General features: G+C 46.1%; 1 protein-coding gene across 1 annotated transcript; it reads left to right on the forward strand.

Annotated features, from left to right (window-relative positions):
- Window positions 1-1,629: 1,629 nt before the first annotated feature.
- Window positions 1,630-26,544, forward strand: LOC147904595 (mitochondrial ATP-independent inner membrane protease subunit 2-like). Its single transcript, XM_087394906.1, has 5 exons — window positions 1,630-1,779; window positions 7,616-7,788; window positions 9,039-9,222; window positions 25,778-25,884; window positions 26,005-26,544. Exons 1-5 carry the CDS (start codon window positions 1,708-1,710, stop codon window positions 26,084-26,086), a joined length of 618 nt encoding a protein of 205 aa, XP_087251032.1. The 5' UTR covers window positions 1,630-1,707; the 3' UTR covers window positions 26,087-26,544.
- The last annotated feature ends 272 nt before the right edge of the window (window positions 26,545-26,816 follow it).

Below are 26,816 nucleotides of genomic sequence, written 5' to 3' on the forward strand. Positions count from 1 at the left end.
TTTAGAGCTTATTTGCTGCCCAAACCATTTGTCGTATAGACCAGCTACACACTTTTACCCTTGCTTCTCAAAACTACTAATCTATCCAAAAGCATGATAAAGTGGATAATTGAGTTGCAAGAATTGGACTTCACATTCTTGATTGAGGAGTCCACCTAAGCTTTTATAGCTGTCTCACGTACAAGGAAGGCCCTATCTTGGTGAAGGAGGTCGAACAACAAAGTGGAAGCAAGGAGGTCACCCAACTCACAAATGCTCATGTTCTTCGGTTTGATGGTTCTTTCAAGAGGAGTCCTTAACAGCTACATCAACGAGTCTCCTCCTCATCCTTCACCATGCAGCTGCCATCACCATGCCTAAGCTTTCTTTTGTGTTTTCTCCTTTGATTGATGCACAATTGGTGCTTGTTGGCTTGCAATCATTGTTCTCTTCATGCTCTTTCTATGATTCCCTTCGCTATGAATTGCTTCATTCTTTACCTACTATTACTTTCTTTCCTTGCATGGGTCATCATCTTCACCATTGTATGTTTTCTCTTACATTTGTGTCGCCCACCACTAGTGATGATGTTGTTTTGAGGTAGCAACTCTCGTTTGTTACTATCATAGGAAGAACGTTCTTTTGTTGTATTGTCTTTCATTTTCATTGTTTGGCAGATCCTTGCCTACCCCTTGGCATTCCTCCTCACTCCTCCTCTTCCTCCTCCTCCTCCTCCCTCCTCTCTCCTTCTCCTACTACCACCTCGCCCCTGCCCTCCTCCTCCTCCTCTTCCTCCTCTTCCTCCGGGCCTTCTTCTCACCCTTGTTCTCTCCTCTTGAATGCCTAGCCCCATGAATCTAGGAAGGAGATCAACTCTCTACTCTTCAACCCTGAAACTCTTATCATCCTAAACCCTACAACTCTTGACCTTAAACCCCTAGTTAGATTTCTCAACCCTATCCTCCTAAACCCTACAATCCTCCTAACCCCTTGAACCCCTATGGAGGTGAGAACTTCCATCAAACCTTGTGATACATATTTCTTTCCCACGTCAACAATTGACATAAGGATTTTGAGGCTCAAGTAGTTTTCATGTGTGTCCAAAGGTTCTTAGGGATTCATTGTTAAGATAGTTTGAAGAGAGAGCTAAATTATCGACTTGGTCTAGTCAAGGGAAACCATTTCATCTTTCCAATCATTGAAGGGTAATTTTTTTCGTCCCCATGCACACACCCACACGACATATAATTGCTCGTGGCCGACACTGACAGGCAGCACGGGTCTGCCCGAGGGAATCGAACGCGGGAAGTGAGCTCAGGTGGACAAACACTAATTTCATCTTTTTAGTCATTGAAGGGTAAAGCTGGTGCTACAATCTGTCTTCTTCTCGCTCGTGGAGCACCTATAGGGCTACACCCACAAATTTTTGGTTTGTCCCCAAGCACACACCCACACACACATGACACACAGACAGGCGATACAGGAGGGAATCGAACGTGGGCAGAAAGCTGAGGCGGAGAAACGACCCAAAACATGTGAGCACGACTGCCCACCCCAAAATTTATTTATTAAAAAAAAAAAAAAAACATAAGCAACAGGTGAGTACAAGTATAAAAGGAAGAATTGAACAATAGTTTCTTTCCCGTGTCGGTGTATTGTGTATTGAGTTTCCCTCTGCTGGAGCAGCATCATCATCATCATCGTCGTCATCATCATCAGAAGAGCTGAATGGCGTCTTCCTTCTACTGGCTTCGCTACTTGTTCACCAAAGCAGGCGACTCTCTCTCCACCGGACTCAAGGTTAGCGGTTTCTCCTTCTCCTCCCCCCCGCCCCCCCCGGCCTAACTTTGACCTAAGAATATCGCTTGCCTCCCCGCATTTCCCGTTTCAGCGATCACCATAAGCTCATCCGTTGTTTTGCCGAGAAAATGACGATTTTTTACGCAAAAGCTTTCATTTCCAAACCCCCCTACCCATTTTTGTGAGGCAACCTTTTCAAGCGGTCGCTCAGGCACCATGTAGGGCTCCCAAGATCCTTTTCTGTGCGAGTCGTGATTTCAGTTTGGGCTTCTTCTCATCATTCACCGCTGCACGGTGCACGCTGCCAAATTTTTAACCGGGAATATTGAAATGATGACATTATGGCAGTGCTTGTTAATGTGCGTGTTTCAATCCCCCTTTTTGGCTATTCCTCCTCGTTTTGGTCTGACGGGAATTTTAATATAGTCACTGAACTCGTCCAAGGTAGTACTCTTTATGTACCTGCAATGCAATTATGCTAAATCCTATCATGAGTTAATAGGCAGGTAGAAATAGACTAATAAGCTCCACTTGTTCTATTGGAAACAGATGTCAACATCTCATTTTGTGGGCTTTGTTCCTCCTTATCTCGCAGTCCCAGATGTGTGCCTTTCTTTCCGCATCTGTTTTGGAGTCTGAAACACAGTTCACTCCTCCCCGAGGACTATTTTCACCACATTTTTTGAACTCGAATCCCAGTTATTTGTATGTTTTGGTTACCTCAAGCTTTGGTACGTCCCATTAATAACGATCTTTGTTTTTGGCCATATATATCCCTATTCCCTAAGACTCGCAGAAGATGCTCAATACATTCACATGTCGCTGGAAGGCTGGCTCGTTTCTTACAAAGACATGCATCGTGTGCATATAGTAGCAAGAGAAGAGTTTAGTTTGAAATTTGGCTCCAGCATTTGCATCCAATTTTGTGTTCGACGCCAATATTTCTCCTTATGTGGACCATCTCATCTAGGTCCAAGTGATGGAACAATGGTCCTGCTAATTCAGCTATTACCTTCGTGTATAGTCTGAGTAGGGCATCTCTCACTTCTTGTGGAATACTTAGCTTTGTTACTATGCCCCAAAACTTTTATCTTGGCATTGTGTCAAAAACCTTTTTGAAACCGGCAAAGCAACAATGTAAACTTTTGTTATTGCCATTATAAACTGAGGAGAGATTCTTCACTACTGGTGGAAATGCACAAGCTGCCTCCTCAACTTTGGATAATTGGATATTGTGTTTGGTCCTCTTTGCTAAATCATAGTAGCTAGTCCCTACTATGTTGTTAGAAAAGACTCAACAGAGGGTACGCACAGCGGAAGACTTATAGCTCACACTGTGTGCGTGTGGGGTGTGGAATCACAAACTTCTTTACTTAATGTGCGTCACATAGATTAGATGTGCAGACTCATCAATAGACAATGAACGAGCTAGATAGAGAAACCACCAAAATATATTTCCGTCCAAAACTATGGACATAATACAAAACATATAGATCCAGAGTCCCACCAATGGTGTGGTCCTCTGATCTTACCACAAGGTCCTTCTCCTATCAGCCAGTTATCTCTAGACTCAAGTCTGCGTGCTCCACCTCGAGCTTCTGAATCCGTCCAAATCCCTTCCACCTTACTGTCTTTGCACCAGCCTAGGTGGGCGGCTCTCTCAGCTCTTAGTCTGCAGCTCCTTGTGCTCCCTTCACCTCCTGAACATAGGCCCAAGGGAAGCTCCTTTGCTGCTCCTATCTGCTGGCTGTTTGCTGCTGCAAGTGATGATGATCTCAGCACCTTGCTGCCCTAGAAGACAGCCAAGGTCCAGCCCTTCCTGGCTAAGTCTGCAGCCCTTCAAGCACCCTCTCACCTCCTGGATATAGGTCCAGAGAATGGCTTCCTGCTGCTCCTTTCTGCCTCCTGGATTGCTGGCTGCTGGATAATGAAATGAGGCAAGTGCCTCTCCTTTTATAGGCCCAGGGGCCTGTCATAAAAACCGACCAGTCAGCTTCATACTGGCCGAGCAGTCTGCTGCTGGTCCAGCCCTTCAAGGGCTCTAAAACCGGGGCCTCTTGGCCCACACTTCTAGGGCCTTTGGCCCTCCAATTAAGGCAAGGGCCCAGTCCTATATAAGGCATGCCACTGCCCACTAGCAGCCCCATTTGCTGCTGCTGGAGACCCTATTGCAGGCACCATGTCCTTCCTGTACACATCTGTACTATTGCTGACGTCATTGTGCCTTTTACCTGGGACACCCTGCCATGTCTGCTGTTCCAGATCCACCTCTTCCAGGCCAGATCCTGATGCCGAATGCCTCGCCATTTGCTCCTGTTGTTGGCGCCATCTGTTGCAGCCACCTTGACTACAGGTGTGTTCCCTTTCTCTGGACATACCTTGCCCTAGGTCTCCCTCCCCCATGCTCTCCTCATTTGGGGGCTTACAGATGGGGAGGTGACCTTTCCAACATATGCATGATGGAGATTATGGTTTTCAACCTTGGGACTGTCATGAGATTGGAATTGCACTATGTGATGTGTTTTCAAGGACAATTTTGGACATGTTCTTGGATTCATCTAGATATAGATGTTGTGTTTGGTCCCTTGACAAGTGTGCAATGATAGAAGTAGGACTTCATTGAATTTGATGTTAAAGCTTGCAAAAGTACACAGCCCATGTGATAGGAAAGTATTTGGCATCTTTCAACCTCGAAAATGGGCAAACAATGAATGTCATAAGCAGCTCACTTTGTCTTTTAAGGCCCATACTCTACCTGACGTTGGGGCAAATTAATAGTTCTGTATGGATGCCAAGCTGGAGCCTCAGGATTCACCAAAAAGAGTGTAAGTGCAAAAGAGATTCATTATAGTAAAAGCTTGGGTTTAAGGTGCAAATAGTATACCCCATAATTAGCAGAAACATGTATGATACCTTTTGAAGGGGAAGCACTATGCCAACAAATTCAATACCTCAATTGGTTTGCACAATTGGATATGAAGGATATCATCTCATAAAGCAATGAAGGAATCAAACAAAGGGCTGCTACAAAGCAGGAGTAGAATGGGTAGAATACAAGCTTTGCAGGGATTCACAAGAGAAGATGTCATTTTACAAGAGACATCAACCCCATGCTAGTGTATGGAAGACAAGATTATCTTAAGGAGAATTGCTGCATATTGAACGGCAGCTCACATTCAAGTTTAGAACCAGCTCACATGAACCTGACGTGGAGATAGGCAGGTGGGAATGTATCTCTAGGGAAAAGAGGACCTGCAAGATATGTTTTGAGGACAACATAGAGGATGAAACTAATGCATGCTCCAGTACCAAGCATATTGGCACATCAGGGAGAAATGCGACATGCAAACACTAGTAGCGAGAGATCTACATAACCTTGCTAGATAGCCAGCCAAACAAGTGGGATCATACCTAAGAGCTGTTCTCGATCACCGCAAAAAGAGTCCTATACAGGGTACATGCAATAGCCAAGCTAGTTTTGGAAACACAAAATGTGACATAAAACAATTGCTGGGTTGCAATAATCAACAAGCTATTTCTGGTGTCCCATAGAACTTGTTGGGTTTACTGTAGATCCCATAGTTCCTGAAGGGTCCCAAGTGGTGCTGTGACCCCTTTGTGAGCCCTTGTCCAGGGACAGTCAGGCACAAGCTACGTAAGTCAGTCTCTCAGCCTTAGGTCAAGTTAGAAGATCAGTCCTTGTTCACTAGTACCCACTGGAGAACCGTAGGGTAGTGTTTCTGTCTTAGGTTTAGGGATAGGTTTAGGTCCAGCCTAGGATAGGAGCCCTTTTGGGCCCCCCTCAGGGCTGGAACAAGTGAAGAGAATGGCAGGGGAACGGCTGCCTTTATAGGCTACCCTGCACCCCTCCTTAGGGCTGGCATTTATGGGGCCAGCCAACCAGCCCCAAAAGCCCTATAAATAGGGGGCCTCCAGGCCCTATTTCCTCATTCAGTTCTCCCAGCACTTCAGCCTCCTACAGCTCCTCCTCAGCCCCCTCTGAACAGCCTGACACTCACCCCGAGTGGCCCTCTGACCAGCCTCAGCCTTTGGCATCAGTTCAGCCCTCTGGGAAGGTGTTCACGCAGCGCATCAGACGGGGAGTCGGGACAGCGAACGGAGTAAGGTTTGGGGTCTGTTTCAGCAGCTCTTTTCAGTTATCTCTTACAATTTTACACGGATCATTCTCAGCTCTTTATTTTAGTCACCTCTCAGCTCTCATAGGATCTATCACTCCTAGCTTTCACTCTCTCACTCACGCAGTAACCCTGCATCCCGGTGGACAGCACAAGCCTCTTCCTTGCCTTGCAGAAGTGTCCTACATCGTCAGTGTGGATAGTATCAAGGTCTCGGTATTGGTTGACATTGCCTCTCAGGTCTTTGGGTCTACTATATGTTTGCACAGTGAGCTCTTCAAAAGCGTGTTCCATGCTCTCTCGAAGAGTGTTCTTTGCATTTCTCAGTTCTCCAAGTATAAAGCAAATTCTCCCCTGATTGGGGGAGGGGGTCCTCAGTGGGTACAGGGACCCAATCGGTTGTCGACTCTACTCTCTCTCTACCCTCATCTCCTTTCTCTCTTTATGATAAACAACACTAATTCCTCGCTAAAGGTTTAAAGATGGTCTTGCTATGAATTACACGATCAGATTGCCGTTGCATGTTACACACACACACACGTGTGTGTGTGTGTGCTTTGCTTGCTAAGTATCTCTTCCTTTTGCTTTTCGTAAGTGTTTTTGTTTACCTCTTTTTTCTTCTCTTTCATTATCTCTTTTATTTTCTGTGTAGTTTTTTGATCTTTAGAACAACAAAAAATCTAAATTTGTATGATTGGACTTATTCTAATCTTACAAAGGTATATATACACACACACACACACACACACACACACACATACATATGTATATATATGCATTTACACACACACACACACACACACACACACACACACACACACATATAGATAGATAGATAGATAGATCCAGGACATCTTTGCAGCCCATTGGAGAGCCACCACAACGTTGGGTTTTGGATCTTGAGTTTCATTTTTGAGTTTGAGCTCTTTAGCTCTTTAGCTTAGCATAGCACTCAGTAGCCCACAAGGCTTGTATAAGTTTCTTCTCTTGATGTACTTTGTCCCATAGGCCCGTGAGGCCTTCCGAGGGCGGTAATATACCCCCCCCCCCCCCCTCTTTCCCGTCCCCCGCTAAAAAGCTTCTGAAGACATTAGATTGAATATTTTCCAATCATATGAATGTATGTATTATAGGGTTTCGTAAACCGTTGTTCTTTCTTGATTCTGCTTGTGGCATTTATTGCCTCTACATGTACAAAGTTTTTTTCTACGTCATCTCTAGATGTTGGGATCTTAGAGGATTCCTGAGAGGTGGGCGTGTTTTTGCAAGGCTTGCCTTGCATGTATTCACAGGGCGAGGCATTTGCTGGATGTATAGTTCCCCACCCTGGGGTTGTTGGCCCTTGTTTCAGACTTCCCTAGGCAGTGAGCTTGGGTAACTCTGAAAACAGGCTGATTGACAGCCAGTGTTTTCCTTTTTGTTTTCTTCAGCAATCAATGCCACACGAATTGCTCATTTTGTATGGTTGGTTTTTTAAGCATTAATAGAAAATTATTTTCTCTGGAAAAAAAGCTATTTTTCTACGTCAGGCTGTGTTTTTTGTTTTTTTCCCCCATCTTGTGTTTCCTCCCCTCCCCTTCACAAAGCCTGATGGTTAGGTAAAGGAAGCAAGTTACAGTTTGACACTACAAATGCATGTGGGATGTGCTAGTTTGTGGTTAGCGGCTGTCAGCCTGAGCTTGCCCTGATTTGATGCACAGAGTTACCAGGTTGGCCAAATCTCTGGGAAGGAACTTCGAGACAGGTTATGGAAAGACATTTTTCAAGAACGTATGACCTTTCCTAGAATGGTGAAAGGGGAAGAGATGGAACCTACATTCTCTGCGCAAGGAGAGGCCATACTTGTCCGGAAAATAGCTTCTCCCTGTTCTAGGTATGTATGATTTTACGGGTTTTTCTTCAGGAAACTGTGGGTTTTAGCATTACGTCTCGTGCTGCTTGCGACTCCCCTGATTTCTGGATGCTATATTCAATATTTCTCCACTTTTGTGTTTCCTTGAAAGTAGACTATTTTCTTCAGTGAATTGTGATAGACAAAGATCTCTTTTTTCTGTTGCACTCACAGTATTGACGAGATTGGTGTGCTCTGCCTTGAACCTAATCTTTAAATCCTTCTGGATTGACTGATTTGATTCATCATTTGTGGTTTGGGAAATTCGTGTTTGAGCTCGCGATACCGTATATTTAAGAAGGATGTAGTCACGAGGACAAGAAAGTAAAGAACGATTTGAACCATGTGGCTATGGCACATGCCTGATCAGGCTGCAAGATATCATTTTGACCTTCTTGTTGACCACTAGTAGTAACATGATTTTGTAGGCAGAATGGTGTGTTGAGATTTTTTCTTTGTTCATGATTCAGACAAACAACATTTCTACGAATTCAAAGGCTTATCGTGTATGGTTGCAGACAGATTGGATGGTTTGTGTTCCAGTTTTGTGTGCCTGATTGCATGCATGAATTTGCAAATGTGAATATTTTCAAAGGGAATTCAACCTCAGCAATATACTTGTGCTGCATTATCCTTCTGGAATGCTCTGGGCTGATACTTGCTTCTTTGAAGTGGTTGATCCATGCATGCCAAGCATAATGATTAAAAATTGGCCACACTCTTTACAACTCCACTTATGTACATACTCTTGAATATGAAAGTAAATCTTTGGTCAAAGTGACCACACTTAATCTGTCTCATACTGAGGTTTTGTCCCTGCTCCCTGTCATGATGATTGGGGGTGTGGTATATCAGCCCTGGAAATGACTTATCTTGAACCAAGCATTTGTTCCAAAATATGACTGAAATATCCAGATTTGGGGGTAAGCACTAGGTTTGCCAAAGAGACTCCGCGGGTCTTTAGAAACCCAGTATAGCTGCTTATGCTTGGGCATTGATGATGACATAAGTGTTGCTTTGCTTGCTAAGTATGTCTTCCTTTTGTTTTTCATAAAAGTTTTTGTTTACCTCTTTTTTCTTCTCTTTCATTTTCTCTTTTATTTTCTGTGTAGATTTTTGGTCTTTAGAACAACAAAAAATCTAAATTTGTATGATTGGACTTATTCTAGTCTTACAAAGGTATATATATTTCTTTAGTTTATGCGCAATTGAATCTGATTTGTCTTCAACAGATCCATTTTTGTAGGGGACGTGGTCATGCTCAAAGATCCTAGGGATCCACAGAATGAGCAAGTACGTAGAGTTGCAGCGATGGAGGGTGAGGAGATGGTGTCAACAGTTGAGACTGATATACCATTTGCATTAGAGCAAGGTTCTTGTTGGGTTGTCTGCGACAATGGGTCTGTACCACCTAAGGTAATTCGAAAGCTATGCTGCTTTGTGACCTTGGATGCTCTTAAATATTTTGCCATTGCATTTATGATCAAAGTTTATAAGTATATTGTGTAGTTTCAATTCTGCTTTTTCCAAATATAATAGTCTTTAGTCTTTGTGGCAAAATATCTATTCAAGGTAGGAGGGACATCGGGCTTATTTTAGTGGTGTGCATGTCTCTGGATTGTCTTACTGATATTCACAGTTTTGGATGAGAAAACAGAGAGAGAAGGTATGATGGCATAAGAGCCTATGGGCCAGGCAACTTCTAGCTACTGACAGTGGAAGAACTGCATAGACTCAAAGCAACTGAGACAGAGTAGGAGAGGGGGGGGGGGGGCGGGGGCGGGAGAGATTTATGCTTTTGATAATGAGTAGAATTCGGGATGACTGGCCAACAAGCACAGCCCTGAGGTATGCGAATGGGGCTCACACAAAATAATATGTTAGAAATTGTAACTGGCCCACCTCCATAGTGACTCCGGTAGATATTAGAACCGTATAGGATGAGAGTAACATGCCTATATATGAGGGTTGTGTGGTTTGTTTGGACATCAAACTATGGGCAAATGTAGGCCTCCATTGGGAGCAGACCAGGCCCTAGATTTGTTTTGTGTTTCTTGGGCCTCCCTGCTGCTGTATGTCAGAGATGGAGTGGAAATATGCGAAAGGTGTGGGATGATCCACAAAAGTGTCAAAAGTATGAATATCCACCTATAGATGCTGTCCGCATTGGATCATACACATTACTGTAAACTAAATGCAACTTGCAGGATGCACCAATGTCCATCTTGAGGGAAGGAAAACCGATGCATCTTTAGGATGAGTTTGGGCATTTCCTGGACTCATCTAGGTATATGCATTTTTCCAAGCAAGGATCCCTCACAAACATGTTTGGATATACTGCACACATCTTGGGGAGATCAACATTGTCAATGTAACCTGACCAAACTGCCATAGGTTAGATATCCAAAGCGCTCATGCCACAAGTGAGTATCTGCAATAATAGAATCCTCTACTGTAAGTGCTTGTGTGACTGTCTCTCAGGTCTGTAAATACCTCTATTCAAGATAATAACAGTGTTGCCATTTCTGAAATCATAAAGATACAAGGTTAACCATAAAAAATAACTCTATATGGAAATGTAGTAATAGCTGAAATGGATATGAGATCCTTTTTAATTCCTAGAACATTACAACATCATGAACAGTCACGGGATGCTGAAGTAAGCCCAAGTTTGCCAGTACCTTTCGTGGCATAAGAAGCATTATTGACACAAGTCAGTGCCCCCCTTGGGTGCATCATTCAAAGAAAGAAACAACTCCATAACAACTTTTTGCATGGAGTTATGTGCTTAGAAGCACCAATATCAAAGTACCTATTACCTAGTACGAAATGCAGCATTAAAAAGTACGAAAACAAGAGAGTTCTGAGAGCTGCTGCTCCTCCCCGCTCCCTTGCTGCCCCCTCTCCTTCAGCCCCTCCCTCAGCCCCCTCCCCCTCCCTCGCCCTCAGTCCCTCCCCCTCCCCCTCCCCCTCCCCCTCCCTCAGCCTCTCCCTTCCTTCCCCTCCTCTCCCTCTCAGCCTGCCCCCTCTCCTCTCACCCCGCTTCCTCCCCTCTCAGCCCGCTCCCCCCCCTCCTCTCCCTTCCCTCTCAGCCCGCTCCCTCCCCTCTCAGCCCGCTCCTCCGTCCCTGCTCCCCCGCTCCCTCTACCCCACTCCCCTCACCCGCGCCTCTACCCTTCCCCCCGCCTCTACCCTCCCCCTACCCTTCCCCCGCCTCTACCCTTCCCGCCGCCTCAACACACCTCAGATCACCTTTGTCGCCTCTCATGATTGCCATACTGAAAGCATGGGCCAGTTTCAGGAGCACTCTTTGGAGGATTCCTCCTTCCTCTCGTGAAGAGATTGATAGGCAACCGATCATGTGGAATGATAGTATATTGGATGATCATGGCAGACCACTTGGTGCCTCACTCTACATGCAGTGGTCCAAGTGTGAGAGAGGATCCGCATCATCTTTGGGGTCATGGAAAGCTTTCCGCAGGCTTCTAGAGGAGACCAAATCTTTGTTGACAAGACACCTCAGAGGGAGTGCAGGGAGGATCTTGCAGATTGAGGCAGCCCTTCTAGCAAATTGAGTAGACATAGATGATATGCCACTCACTTGCTCCATTTGGGCAGATACTGTTACGAGAGGTGGTGTTCCTCTTCAAGTGTTGGCCTTTCGAGATGCACATGAGGATGCTTTAGTCTTTAGTGTGCATGATGGTGGCAGATTGCTCAGGTCCACAGAGGACATCTTGCTTGAGTCTGCTTTTCAACCTATCAGGGTTGTAGGTCTTTTAGTGCAGGGATCAGATTTAGAGTGGTTCCTCGACCTAAATCCTCGGCTACTCTCCACCGGATCTTGGAGTCTTTGGCTCTACGGGGGAGTTCCCATTAGGTATTTGCAGTGGGACCCTGGAGAGTGGGAGTGGATTGACGCAAGGCATCAAGAGAAGAGCATCCCCTTCTTTTGTTACACGGTCAGTAATGCTAGGAGATTCCAGCTCAGTAGTAGAGGTTGGAGACCTTCTAGAGTTCCTCATTGGGAGACATTTGATATCACTGCGGATTTGTAGAGGTGCTTCTGGAAGAGACTCTGGAAATCCCACAGGAATAGAAAGATCACTCTCTTCTTTTGGCTTTCTATCCATGGTGGGATTGTAGTGAATCTTTAGAGATCCAAGTTCGGAGCCGATCCTACTTGCCTCGTTGCCTCTCTGCTTTGGAGACTATTTAGCATTGTAGACAGGCGAGGATGATTTGGATGGGGGTAGCCAGGATTTTCAGTCACTTTGTCCACTCCCCATTCTTTATGACATGGGGCTCAGTGGCTTGGCTTTCTCTTACAAGGCCTTAGGTATTCTATGAGAGACTTGACTCCTCTCGGGCCATCTCGATTCGACGTCATCAGGTTGAGTCCTGTTCATTGGATGTGATACCACACCTTTCTTTTGCAGCTGTACATGTCTCTGTGGATACCTCTTGGGAGATTCTAGCGAGCATAGCATCCTGGCATATCTGGAGAGCAAGATGCACAGAGGCATTGGAGGGAACTCAGGTTCATCCCTTGCACACATTGGCTAGTATCTGGATAGACACTGTACATACCTTGATGGTTGTATGGATGAGTATGCAGGGAGACTCCCGTGCAGCCTCAGCTAGGAGGGCTTCTTTCTTCAGGGAATGGAAGGATTCTCCTTTCTTCTCTGAGACTCCTACAGGGTTGAGGTGGCACTTTCAGCCTCAGCCTTGGTTGTTTTCCACCTCACTTTGAGGGGGTTTATTTATCCTCATGATTTCATGATGTATTCCGCTTAGAGCTTGCTCTCGCGGGTTTTTTCTCTTACTTAATAGAAGTCTATTTCTTGGGAAAAAAAAAAAGTACGAAATGCATTAGTGACAGCTATGCATGAAACTGGGCAACAACAGAAGCCCAATCATGAAGAGCATTATTTGGTGATTTATCCTTCTCACCTGAATATATAGTATCAGTAATTGCAAGCAGTTGTAGCTTGAATGAAGAGATTTTGGACTACTTTTTGATTAGCCTTCTCCTTTAGTGCTAGCCTTCGTCATGGCTGAGTCTGCCCTTCACCTCCGGAGTGCCGACAGAAACTTAGTACGAAGACTTTGTATAAATGGATTCTCAAGTATGTGTGGGTGTGTGGATTTGTATGTGTGAGCATTTTTTTATACTATGGTCCACAGCCACTGTTCAGTGTTGGGTGCTGATGACGTCAGTGGGGATGTCATAGTAGCTATTCCCTTCTACTTTATGGAGTTTATGGTTTTCAACCTTATGAGTGACTATCATGATATTGAAACTGCACTTTAGTGCTAGCCTTTGTCATGGCTGAGTCTGCCCTTCACCTCCAGAGTGCCGACAGAAACTCAGTATGAAGACTTTGTATAAATGGATGCTCAAGTATGTGTGGGTGTGTGGATTTGTATGTGTGAGGGCATTTTTTAATACTATGGTCTACACCCACTGTTGGGCGCTGATGACGTCAGTGTGGATATCATAGTAGCTATTCCCTGCTGTGCGTGATGGAGTTTATGGTTTTCAACCTATGAGTGACTATTATGAGATTGAAACTGCAATATGTTGTGCTTTTAGAGGATGAGTTTGGGAATGTTCTTGGATTCATCTAGGTATATATCAGTAATTGCAAGGGTAGATTGCTGTTGCTTCCTACATTCAGAAATGTCATGTCTCATTGTTTTGCAATAGTTGCATCTTTTCTTTTTCTTATCTGCATATCTATTGCCATCAAAATTGTTATCGGAATTATTCTTGGGTTTCCCACACGAATTTGCTATCTTTCCATTACCCTTATGATGGGTAGCAAATACTTGATCAGGATATGATGGTGGCGGCCAGTTGTGGGTCGACAGCAACTGTTGCTGAGGGAAAAGTTCCCTTAAATGTGGTGGCTGTTTGCACAGCAGGTGATGGGGAGAAGGAAGGAGAAGAGAGGAGAGGGGGAAAGAGAGAGGAAGAGAGAGAAGGATGAGGGGATAGATCAAAGCTACGCTGTGCATCTGTAGACTGCATAAAAGCATCCTTCTTCAAAAGTTCTGTCAGAGGGGCTGCCCTCTTGGCAAACTTGCGAGTAAAGTGCCTGTAGAAGGAACCAAGACCTAGAAATCCCCTCAATTGAGTAGGGTTGCGTGGCTGCGGCCAATCGTCAATGCATTTCACCTTTGCAGGATCCACTCGAATGCCATCCTTGCTCACAATGTGACCAAGATACTCAACCTCTTGTGCCATAAAAGTGCATTTGCTGGCTTTAGCATAAAGCTGATGCAACCTCAAAATTTCCAGCACTTGCTTAACATGTCTGATGTGCTCGTGCTTATCCTTGTTGTAAATGAGGATGTCTTCAAAAAATACCAGCACATGTATGTAAAGGAGAGGCTGCAAAATCTTGTTCATGAGTGCCGGAAGGTAGGTGGTGCATTGGTCAATCCAAAAGGCATCACCTTGAACTCATACAGTCCCCTTTTTGTGCGAAAGGCTATCTTGTGCTTATCCCCAGCTTTCATTCTAATATGATGATAGCCGAACCTCAAATCAATCTTAGTGAAAAACTGAGCACCCTTGAGTTCATCCAACAGGTCATCTATCCTGGGGATTGGAAACCTGTTCTTGATGGTGACCTTATTCAAGTCTCTGTAGTCAATGCACATACGGTAAGAACCGTCCTTTTTCACCAGGAGCACAGGGGAAGTGCTATGAGTGATGAAACTCTTCTGAAGTAAGTCTCTCACTTGAGTTGCCACTTTCTCCCGTTCTACCTTAGAGAGTCGGTATGGGGCCAGGACTATGGCATGATCCACATCTCTTCTCGGGGGCAACTGTGATGGCAAATCAGCAAACACATCTGCAAAATCTGAGAGCAATCTCTGCATATCACAATCATCAACACGGGGAGTGCCACCCTCCTTAGTTACTGACACATTTAATGCATATATGGCGCTGCCCCTCTTGAGCTCTTTGGCTAACTGCCTTGCTGAAATGACCTGCAATTTAGTAGCTGCAATACCATGCAATGTAACTGATCCATCCCTGTGGACAAAGCTGAGTGTTAAGGCATTGAAATCCAATTGGAAAGGTCACCTCCCCATCTATAAGCCCCCAAATGAGGAGTGCATGGGGGAGGGAGACCTAGGGCAGGATGTGCCCAAGAGAGAAGAAAGAGAGGGGGCTGCCAAATGGGCAGCACCTCACAGGATTGCGACCTGCAGATGGCGTCAGCATGGCAAGCCATATGGCGAGGGTAGTGGGCAGGTGAAGGGCCTGCAACAGACCCTGATGATGGCGCGGTACAGGGGGGTCAGGACAGCAGGATGTACGGGGCAGTACGGTGCAGGACACGTGGCTGGGCAGAGCCTGGCAGAGGGCAGAACCAGCAGGCCTGGTGGAGCAGCAAATTGGGGCTGTCAGTGGGCAGTAGGCATGCCTTATATAGGCTGGGCCCCTGCCTTGATTGGAGGGCCAAAGGCCCTAGAAGTGTGGGGCAAAAGGCCCCGGTTTTGGAGCCCTTAAAGGGCTGGTTGGGCTGAGCCAACCAGGTCAGTTGGGCCAGCCAACCTGGTCTGTCCAGTCGGCCAGATTGGGACAGACTGGTCGGTATTTTTGCCATGCCTTGGGGCCTATAAATGCAGAGGCTCTTGCCTCATTTCAGCATCCAGCAAGTGCAGCTTCCAGCAGAGCAGAAAGGAGCAGCACCAGTGTTGCTGTAGACTTAGCTCAAGTGTGAGGCTGAGACCTTGGCTGTCTTCTAGGGCAGCAAGGAGCTGAGGTCAAAGGACGGAAAGTCTACAGAAGCTCGAGGTGGAGCATGCGGGCTCGAGTCTAGAGATAGCCAGCTGATAGGAGAAGGACCTTGTGGTAAGATTAGAGGACCACACCATTGGTGGGACTCTGGATCTATCTCTCTTGTATTGTGTCCATAGTTTTGGACGGAAATATATATTTTTGGTGGTTTCTCTATCTGGCCGGTTCATTGTCTATTGATGAGTCTGCACATCTATTGAATGCACATAAGTAAAGAAGTTTGTGATTCCACACCCACACCACACTGTGTGAGCTCCTGGGCATTACTATAAGTCTTCCACTGCGTGTACCCTTTGTTGGGTCATTTCTAACATGGTATCAGAGCCCAAGTAGGAGGCTCGCAGGTGTGGGAGCCTGAAGGCAGGGACCTTGCTGAAGGACGACCCTGATTCAGAAGCTCTTGGGAATCGACTTCCACGACTGGAGGATTGTGCCCTTGCGAGAAGGAGGGTGACTCAGGTTCAGTTAGGTGCGTTCAGAATTTTGGTCTACTAAAATTGAGTTTGGTTGACTTTGCTGTGTGGTATAAACAACAGAGATGTCGACCTCTACAGCCTCTTCAGCCCCTGCTTTCCCTTTCTCCTCCCCCAATTTTCTCTCTTTCACTATCTCTAACTTTGGAGAGTCTGGGAAACTGGACGGGACTAATTACCCGATCTGGAAAGTGAAGATCCGGAGTCATTTAGTGGCTCACAAGTTGTGGAAGCTGACCACGGGAGTGGAGTCGAAGCCGGAGGACATGGTGGACAGGAAAGGGGAGATAGACATGGCAGTAGACAGAGAGGAGCTTGAAGCTTGGGAAGACAGAGCATGCCCTGGCAATAATCATAGGGACTACGGCGGACTCCGTTCTTCCACATATCCAGCTGGTCGAGACGTCAGTAGAAGCGTGGGCCACCCTGAAGGATTTGTACGAGACAGACAACACCTCCCGGATTGTGCTTCTTTAGCATCAACTCTACAATCTTGATATGGAAGAAGGAGATATGGTACATAGCCATTTGACGAAGGTCAAGGTGGTGAGGGATCAGCTGGCAGCAGTTGGTCAGAAGACAGACTCATGCCATTTGGCCTTGATGGTACTGAGGAGACTGCCTCGGAGTTTCAAGAGCTTTGTTATGGCTGTGATAGCAGGATAGGGACCAAACCTCTGACGTTTGAGGAGTTGGGTCCGTTACTACTACAGGAGGAAGCTCGGGAGAAGCTCTACAACGAGGACAAAGACGACAAGGCGATGCTGGCGAAGGATTCCGCTAGCAAAGGAAAGGGCAAGTCTAACGGCGGCAAGTCCAAGAAAGACGACTCTGACGACAAGGGGACTTCTAAGAGAAAACAGAAGAAGTGCTTCTACTGTGATACGCCAGGACATTTTGCAAAGGACTGCAGAAAGAAAAAGGCGGATCAGAAAAACAAAAAGGAGTCTGACTCAGATTCAGAGGGAGAGGCCAAAGCAAATGTGGTAATCAAAGAGTTGTTCCTGGTGACATCGAAGGGGAAGTATTGTTGCTTCTTCAAATCTCGGACGTAGATTGCTAGAAGGTGATGGACAAAGAGTACTGAAGCCAGAAGAGTACCTGCTTGAGAACCTAGCGAGAGTTCATGGTCCAGGTTATCTGGAAATATTCATTGGTTGCAGACCTTGCTAAAGGAAGGACGGGTTGAAACAGACCCTCAGAGCATGGTGCCTGGAAGACTCCAGGTTGTTCACTCATTATGAGGGGGACGACTGGAAGATCGTGACGGATGGATTGCTCGAGTTCAGAGGCGGGAACGTGACTAAAGGAGGTGGTACCAGGAGGTGCTACCAAAGATGGACCTATGTACCAGGATGGTGTGTAGAAGCGGAACCGGACCTGGTGGAGCAGGAGCCACTGGATGAAAAGCCAGGAAAAGATTTCAACACCGAAAGGTTCTAGAGGACTACGACAAGGGAGTTACTGGAGCATCGTCATCGACGTGTTGGCATTGGGCCGAGATGTGTCGGCGAGAGGGGGTGTTGGAAAGGTCACCTCCCCATCTGTAAGCCCCAAAATGAGGAGTGCCTGGGGGAGGGAGACCTAGGGCAGGATGTGCCCAAGAGAGAAGAAAGAGAGGGGGCTGCCACATGGGCAGCACCTCACAGGATTGCGACCTGCAGATGGCGTCAGCATGGCAAGCCATATGGCGAGGGTAGTGGGCAGGTGAAGGGCCTGCAACAGACCCTGATGATGGCGCGGTACAGGCGGGTCAGGACAACAGGATGTACGGGGCAGTACGGCGCAGGACACGTGGCTGGGCAGAGCCTGGCAGAGGGCAGAACCAGCAGGCCTGGTGGAGCAGCAAATTGGGGCTGTCAGTGGGCAGTAGGCGTGCCTTATATATGCTGGGCCCCTGCCTTGATTGGAGGGCCAAGGGCCCTAGAAGTGTGGGGCAAAAGGCCCCGGTTTTGGAGCCCTTAAAGGGCTGGTTGGGCTGAGCCAACCAGGTCAGTTGGGCCAGCCAACCTGGTCTGTCCAGTCGGCCAGATTGGGACAGACTGGTCGGTATTTTTGCCATGCCTTGGGGCCTATAAATGCAGAGGCTCTTGCCTCATTTCAGTATCCAGCAAGTGCAGCTTCCAGCAGAGCAGAAAGGAGCAGCAGAGCACAACCCTTGGGGCCTACATCCAGAAGCTGAAGGAGTACCAGTGTTGCTGCAGACTTAGCTCAAGTGTGAGGCTGAGACCTTGGCTGTCTTCTAGGGCAGCAAGGAGCTGAGGTCAAAGGACGGAAAGTCTACAGAAGCTCGAGGTGGAGCACACGGGCTCGAGTCTAGAGATAGCCAGCTGATAGGAGAAGGACCTTGTGGTAAGATTAGAGGACCACACCATTGGTGGGACTTTGGATCTCTCTCTCTTGTATTGTGTCCATAGTTTTGGACGGAAATATATATTTTTGGTGGTTTCTCTATCTGGCCGGTTCATTGCCTATTGATGAGTCTGCACATCTATTGAATGCACATAAATAAAGAAGTTTGTGATTCCACACCCACACCACACTGTGTGAGCTCCTGGGCATTACTATAAGTCTTCCGCTGCGTGTACCCTCTGTTGGGTCATTTTTAACAAATCCATGCTGATTTTGCCCAGTGATTGCAACCAATCACAGCCCAAGACAACATCTATTGGGCCCATGTCAAGTGCCAAGAGATCACCTGCAAATGTATGGTCATCAGAGAACTTAATCCTTGCGTCTTGGCAACAAGATCTACTGATCATATGCTGTCCATTGGCCACTTCTACTCTCAACCCATGGTCTATCTCAGTAGCAATCAGTCCCACTCTCTGTAAGGTCTTGCAGTTAACAAAACTGTGCGTGCTATTGCTGTCCACCAACACATGCAAAATTCTGCCATTAATCATCCTTGTTAATTTGATAGTATCAGCACTTTTGGCATCCATCAGGGCATGCATGGAAATAGTATAAAGTGTTGGCTGGGCATCCCAATAAACCTCTTCCTCTTCACAGGAGCATTACCACCTGCATCTTCACATGCATAAAAAGGCATCGCAACGTGATGCTCCACAGAAAAGAGTGTGGGCCTACGGCCTTACGTGCCACTAGTGGGCAGAATCTCATACGAATGCGAAGCATGAGTGTCATGCGCAGTAGCACCACCAGGATCAAAAGGAAAGTCGGTGCCCTTCGTGGCTCCAGTGTTAGGAGCCTCATTTTCATCATGTGTATTTTCCATCTCATCCTGAGACGTATCCAAAGAACTTGGGGCATCAAACAATTCCTCGTCATCTGAGAGGTCAATGATCATGCTAAGTTTGGCAGTACCACTGTTGTGCATCTTGCACACATTCGTGTGCTCAGGAGTCCATTTCTCGCCACATTTAAAATATAAGTTGGCCTTCTTTCTGCTGTCCATTATTGCCAGTGTATGTTGTTTTATCTCAGCCTGCTCATTTCCAGCAGTAGGCTTGCCTCCAGGCTTGACATCAGGATACTTGTAAGGCTTGGCATACGGCATCTTACTACCCGAGACAGTAGGAAAGCGAGGAAATGGTGCTGCTGCAGATTTCTTATCAGTCCACTCAGCAAACTTAGGCTTCGACTCAGCGTCATACCTTGTAGCATGCGAGCTGCCCATGGCATTTCTGTGCTTTCCAGCATATTTAGGCTCGAATACTTCTGGAAGTTGAGCTGCCCTCTCAATTGTTTGAAGAACTTAACCCATGGATGAAACGCAACAGCTTTCCCTTTTCAGATACGTGGTGCACAAACAGGGAAAGCTTCCAAAAGCGTTGCAAGTACTCTTGGACCGTACCGGTCTGTGACAAGGCATAAAAATTCAGCCAAGTATTGATCCAATACAAGTGGAGATACAAATGTAGTGACCATCAATTCTTTGAAACCCTTCCAAGTGGTTGGTTTCTGAGGCGAATCCCTCATGTATCGCCACCATGTGTGGGCATAGTCTTGCATATTGATGCGCTCCTCCTTAGACTTGGGGTAGAAGCGGGAATAGTCTTCCAGCTTCGTGAGCCACTCCTCCAACTCATTGGGAGTGCGAGTGTCCCCTTTAAACTTATGCACTGTGAGTTTGTCCTTGATATCCTTGGCTGCATAATGATTGTGTGTGTAACCTCTAGAAGTGCGGGCATCATCACGCTTTAGGTTCACATAATTGGAGAAGGGCATCTCAAGTTTGATGGCCTTAGGTAGGGCCCTGTATGAACGCAAAGAATCTGCCAACATGTCATCAAAAGTGGCTTGCTGCCCACCACCAACCCCCTGCTGCGTAGAAGCTGCTGCCATTTGATGCATTGGTTGCGTCTGGCTATATGTGCTCGCTGGCGGAGCGATAGGTGCATGAACCCCGAGCTGGGTCTCTCTGCCAAATGCATCTTTTCGTAATTATGGCATACCAAAGGGCTGAGAAGAGGATTGACCTCTCTCCTAGGGGTGTGGGCTGCCATATAAACGCAAACCAGCTCCAGGCATACTCGCTGGTGCGGTGAAAGGAGCACTAGCCGGATGCACACCAACGGGTCGGCCTAAAAGAGACGGCTCAACTTGCATAGATGCAGAAAGTTGAGAGCCAAAAGATGGCCTGATATCCTGCAAGAAGGTGCTTTGTGGCACAGAAAACGCATCATCTATGTCTAGATAATCCCCAAGCTGGGGTACATGCAATGGTCCAGAAGACTGAAGCTCATAGGCACGACGGGCATTTGCCATAAAACCCCTGCGTGGAGTAGACAAAACATCCTGAGTATCTAAATGGTCCCCTTGCTGGGGTGCGCGATGCTTACCCTTAACCTGCATAGCAATGGTAGATGTGATCTGCTGTCCCATTTGGACAAGAGCTGTATCTTGCATAGCCATGGTTGTGGTAAGCTGTTGGCTGAACTCTTGTCCTATCTGGCGGAAAGCACCTTGGAGCATAGAGGAAAGGGCATCCAAAAACTGCGTCTGCGCTGCCTGCACTTCTTGGGATGTAGGAGAGAGAGGCTGAGTGAAAGGAACCTCTGCACCACTAGTGGATGCAGCCATTGTGGCAGGCACTTGCTCAAACTCAGCAGTCTCATCAGTGTCATGCAATATATCACGAGGGGCGCGCTTCAGTGCCATGGTGATTGGCCCTGGAGAGAGGAGCTCGAAAATGTCGACGGACAGGGTTGGAAGAAAGGTCGTCGAAGAAGCTTCGAAATGGAGCCAAAATGGCTCTAAACAGGTTGTGAAAGGCCCCTAAAAAGAAGTTGAAAAGTGGACTTTTTCCTTTTTTTTTTGGGTTTTTTGGGTGGCTTGTGGGGTCCCTAAGTCACCTAGGACAGTTAGTACAATTCTAACCTAAGACCTTTAGGACTGTTAGGGCACTCTCTTAGACCAACCTGACCTAGCCTTTAACCTTAGTTAGTACTAACCTAACTTACACTCAAACTAACTAAACCTAACCTAGCTAACCAGACCTACTAACTCCAACTAACTAGACCTAACTGACCTACTAATTACTTAACCCAAACCTCTAACGTAGTTAACCTAAACCCCTGCTAACGTGCAGACCTTAGCAATTGCTAAGGTTCTGTAGCCGCGCAGTGCTAATGCAAGGCGGCGTCGCCAGGTGTGGGGTGGCAAAAAAGTCATGGCGAGGGCACGCGGGGTGGGTTGCAAGGTGACAACGATGGCGACATGATAGCAGCGTGGGTAACTGAAATGGCAGGGCGGGCTAGGCGACGGAGAAACTGGATTCGAGGTGGCAGCAATGGCGTAGCAACGTTGGTAACACACTCTCTGGGAATAGACGGGTTTAGCAGGGCGGCACGAGCAAGGTGTCGATGAGCCAATACTCCTTCCGCCTTCGCCTTGTCGGCTTTCTCCCTTTAGCAAGCACCAGCTCATTAGCTACGGTGAATTCTAGGGAGTCTTGGCTAACGAGCTAGTTTGTTTGCAAAGAATAGCTGATGGCCGACGTGTCCGACGTACGAAGGGGTGTTGTCCCTTGGGTCTCCACTCATTCAATGACTTGACGATGATGTTGCTTGAAGCCACTCATCTGCCTAAGAATTGTCTTGGCGCACGAAAAGGGTGAAGGAGGAAACAGAGGTGCTAGTGTTGGTGCTCTGATACCAATGTAGTGAAGGCGGAAGGGACAGATTTGGAGATGGGGAGAGAATAGCAGAAGAAAGGAAGGAGAAGAGAGGAGAGGGGGAAAGAGAGAGGAAGAGAGAGAAGGATGAGGGGATAGAGAGATAGAGAGAGGGAGGAGAGAGAGAGTGTGAGTTTAGGCAGCAGGAAGCAGGAAGGAGGAGGGAGAGTAGATAGGATTAGATGTTCACATCAAAAGGTACATAGTAGGGGGTGGATGGAGACTTATATAGTCCCTCCACATTTTCCACCTAAAGGGTCTCTAACTTGGCCTCTTTTTCCCCTTCATTACAGTTCTCCTACAATATGGCAATGGCTGTTTGCAGCTAAGCACTGCCTGAGAAGGGCAGAAACACCAAAATAACAGCGACTGAAGAGAGAGAACAGAGCCAGCCAATAAACGGCCAAAAGATGGCGGCAGCTGAAGCTGAATGTTGACCAGCTCTTGGGAAGATGTCGATATACCACTGTTAGGAAACAGTGGTATTAGAGCTACTTTGCTGTATTCTCCAGTGCTACTGCGCTTAACTATTTTGGTCAACCAAAGTAGGAAACAGTGGTTGACTAAAGTAGCTTTGGAGTATACAGCAGAAGACAAATATTCGTAGATTGCAAAGGAAAGTACAAGCCATAATAATGACTAACCCTAGGACGAGGGTTTAGACTAAGAGTCCTATAAGTCATACTTTGACTAATTGGACAAAGTGTGGTGATGGAGAGGAAACAAAATCAGTTGTCTTAGTGCGTAATCAACATGTTTCGTTGAGCTACCCATTGTTACCACCCATGCCACCTCTCCCTTCATCAACTAGATTAGCCATGGCTTGAGCTACCCATGCAACTTCTCCCTTATCCGAATGACCATCAACCATATTAGCCATGGAAATTTTCATCTATAGAACTCAGATACTCTTTGAGAAGACTCATAGTTGCATCAATCAATGACCATGATTGGAGTGCCAATCTTGCAAGGTTATTACTGTTGGAGATATCATAGCGAAAGAGTGTGGTGATGTGATGTGTTAGTGTGTAGTACTAGGTGATCTAGGACTAGTTCATGTGTGTGACTGCCACGTGTCATTATGGGAATTATCCCATATGCACTAGGTGCAAGTGTGTGAGTGAGTAGCCTATATAAGGCTTGTACTTCTCATGATTATGAATAAGATAGCCTTTCATTATGTTTTCATTCATGTATCATTTCCTCACACCCTAACCTTTTCTCCGTAATTTTCCCCAAACCTTTCTTCCTGCAGCCACCTCATCCCTGCACATTTCTGCCTCAGGTCCAGCCTCATTTTGTCTCCTCTCAGCTGCTTTCTACCCTTTTAGGGTTTTTGCACAATTGCCATCTTTGCTGCCCATTCCGCCTCTGTTTGCAGCCTGTTTTCTCTCCTTTCTGCACGCGTAGCCTCTCCACTGCCTCCCCTTCATAGACGCCTCTGTTCAGGTCTGTCAGGAGCAGCATGTGTGGAAATTCGAGCCATTTCAGAGCATCTTCATCCCCGTTTTTAGGGTTTCCAGGCCACTGCAGCAGAGCAGCCCATCCACGTGCGTTGGTTGCAGATTTTCGACCTATTTGGAGGCATTTTCGACCAGCTTTGCAGCTCCTGCTTGCATTTTCAAGGTGTTCTAGGGTTGCTATTGCAGAACCGCCTACAACTGAAGCATTTTCAAGCAATTCCTTGGCCTCCAGCACATCTACATCCGCCGTTTTTGCATCAGAGACCTGCTACAGCATTCAGAGCTGTTCCAAGGAGCCGCCTTTCACATTGTTGACCTGTTTTTGCACTTTGGAGTTTCTAGGTGAGCCGTTTTTAGGGTTTTGGACCTGCTGCAGCACCTTGGGCAGTTATCACGCCCCAAGTGCTCACCTCGTGGTTTATCTCTGCTTTTCGGGGCATATACCTACGGCTTTCTGATTTGGAGCACCACTAGGCCTCTCTTTCTGTCCTCTTGCATATGTGGAGCCTCCAACGTCATGCTGGCCACGCTTGTTCAAGCCTTTCTTGAACTGCCTTGCATTTGTGAAGGCTGCTGATGCATTTCAAAGCCCTAGACCAGCCTCTTCATTTGCTGGTTATCCATTTGGCGTTTACTAGTGTGAAGTTGATTAACAAACTACTTCATCAACTTGACCTCACTACTTCAGCCAGGGAGAACAAGAATATTTATGCTACATCTATTGGACCTGAGCAGAAAGCTTCATCTATTGTGTTGCTTGATCTATTCCTCTCTGAGGAGGAAGATGATGCTTAGTTCTATGTGTGTTTGTGTTGAGTCAAATAAAGGTTCTCAGCCTTGAGTTAACCCTCTAAACTGAATGTATTTGGAGTCAATAAGAGGTACTCTGCCTTGGGTTGTCCCATAAAAATGAATGTAATGTCTTTTACTTTGGTTTGATGGTATTGACCACCCAGTTCAGAGTAAGGGGAGGTGATGACTGATGGTTTTCCCTTGGCGGTCGCAAGCTGACTGAGAAGTCACTATCACATGGAATAGTTGGACTTGCTCTTTGCAGTATTGCGTGGAGGGGTGATTGGTCTACTCTTGCGTGTTGAGTCTCACACTCTTTGCTCTGAAGGGGGGTGTTGGAGATATCATAGCCAAAGAGTGTGGTGATGCGATGTGTTAGTGTGTAGTACTAGGTGATCTAGGACTAGTTCATGTGTGTGAGTGCCACGTGTCATTATGGGAATTATCCCATATGCACTAGGTGCAAGTGTGTGAGTGAGTAGCCTATATAAGGGTTGTACTTCTCATGATTATGAATGAGATAGCCTTTCATTATGTTTTCATTCATGTATCATTTCCTCACACCCTAACCTTTTCTGTGTCTCTCTCCACCATGTTTCTAACAATTGCTGAGTATTAGACGCGAGAAAAACAGTCCATCAAGATTTATAAAAAGATTGCATTCAAATTTTGGAATTTTGAGAAACGAACATCACATTAGGAAGACAATCAGATGCACAGTTTGTGTTTTACATGAAATTGTTCTTTTGCCAAATTTAAAAAGGTGATAAGTATTCCAACAGGCATGTTTGCTCCATGACTCTACTGACTGCAACAATTGTTTTTTCTTAATTTCTCCGATGGTTGAAAGATGGTAAGCTAGATCAAACTTTGACCTACAAGTCACCCTCCCTCCTCACCCTAACTATAACTAAAAGTCCTAGGCGTACAAGGCTATACCAGGGCTAGGTCTAACACCTTATCCCATCCTTCCTTGTGGTAACATGCCACCCCTCCAAAGCCCCTTCCTCCTATATACTCCTTTTTATTCCAGACTGTAGTCTTAGTGAAGCCAATGATCCCTGGGGTTGCATTACCTCTATGCTCCAATGTCTCTAGAGCTATGTACATATCTGTGTCATCAAGGATTTCTTCCCAAATTCTGAAGGGTCCTGTGTCCCTATATGCTGTCCTCTTCCTCTCTTTTGTATGTCTATGAACATTGCTGAGGTAAATGTGAGAGAGAGAGAGAGAGAGAGAGAGAGAGAGAGAGAGATTGATTTTCGAGTCTGTTTCATGACAGAAAGCTGGGGACAGCAGGACATTTGGGCCACTGTCCATGGACAATATCGTTGGTAGAGTGATATATGCTTGTCGCTCATCATATGACCATGGACATGTGACAAACAGGTGAAGAATTGAATCTGTTATTTGCAAGCTTGACTAACGTCCTAATCTAAAAATTGTAGGTCATGCTCCCAATGGTTTTGTCTTGTTCTCCTTTTTTAATATGTGGACGAATGACCGCAGTGAAGAGGCAATGCGACAGGACTCACCTATTTTAGCAGTTGAGCTTGATGTGGATGAACTATCACGAAATGCCAAGACGTAGGGTGTACTTTTGGGGGCTTGTAAGAAAAATCTGAGCTGTTCTTGTAAAAGGGGCAATGAAAATTATATGTGCTTTTGCAAAGGGCCAGCTTTGTGTTTAAAGCAAGTTCTTTATTGCTTAGAACTATTAAACAGGTAAGGCACTGCACCCACTGCTTGAACCTGTTGGCCTAATGAAGCTGACTGGTTTAAGGAACTTGGATTCTCTCTGGCTGTGCTATGAGTTCGTAAATCGTTCACTTCCTTCATCCAGGAGAATATTCTTCTATCCCTTTCATGTGTGGCTTTAAATTAGGTAGTTAAATTTGGGCCTTCAAGGGGCTGATGCTTTTGTATGTAGTAAATACAAGAGGAAACTGCAGCAAAAGCATTTGTTTGCATTATTGAAGTCCTAAGAAAAAGATGGATTTTGTAAATATGAAAGTTTTATGGAACCCTCCTTTTGAAGCCATCCTATTTGCATACATTATATTATCTGGAATGTTGTCTTCTGGTGAAGGTGATCATTGTCTTTTGGTGAAAACACGATTGCCTTTTGTGTTTGAACTGGAATGATGGAACTTAGTATTGCATGCTCTTCATGAAAGGCTGGTTATTCTTTGTGCTTGAGCCGTATATTGCAGGCAATTTTTTCCATATAAATTAGTTCTGCATGCTCTTTTAGGGATCACTACCTCCCTGTTTCTTTCTTGCTCTTTGTATACTTTGTCTTCATCATGGCTGAGTCTACC

The sequence above is a fragment of the Dipteris shenzhenensis genome, chromosome 2 (assembly GCF_047967505.1).
Source record: "Dipteris shenzhenensis isolate YYH24624 ecotype China chromosome 2, Dip_SZ_1.0, whole genome shotgun sequence".
In the NCBI taxonomy this organism is placed as follows: Eukaryota; Viridiplantae; Streptophyta; class Polypodiopsida; order Gleicheniales; family Dipteridaceae; genus Dipteris; species Dipteris shenzhenensis.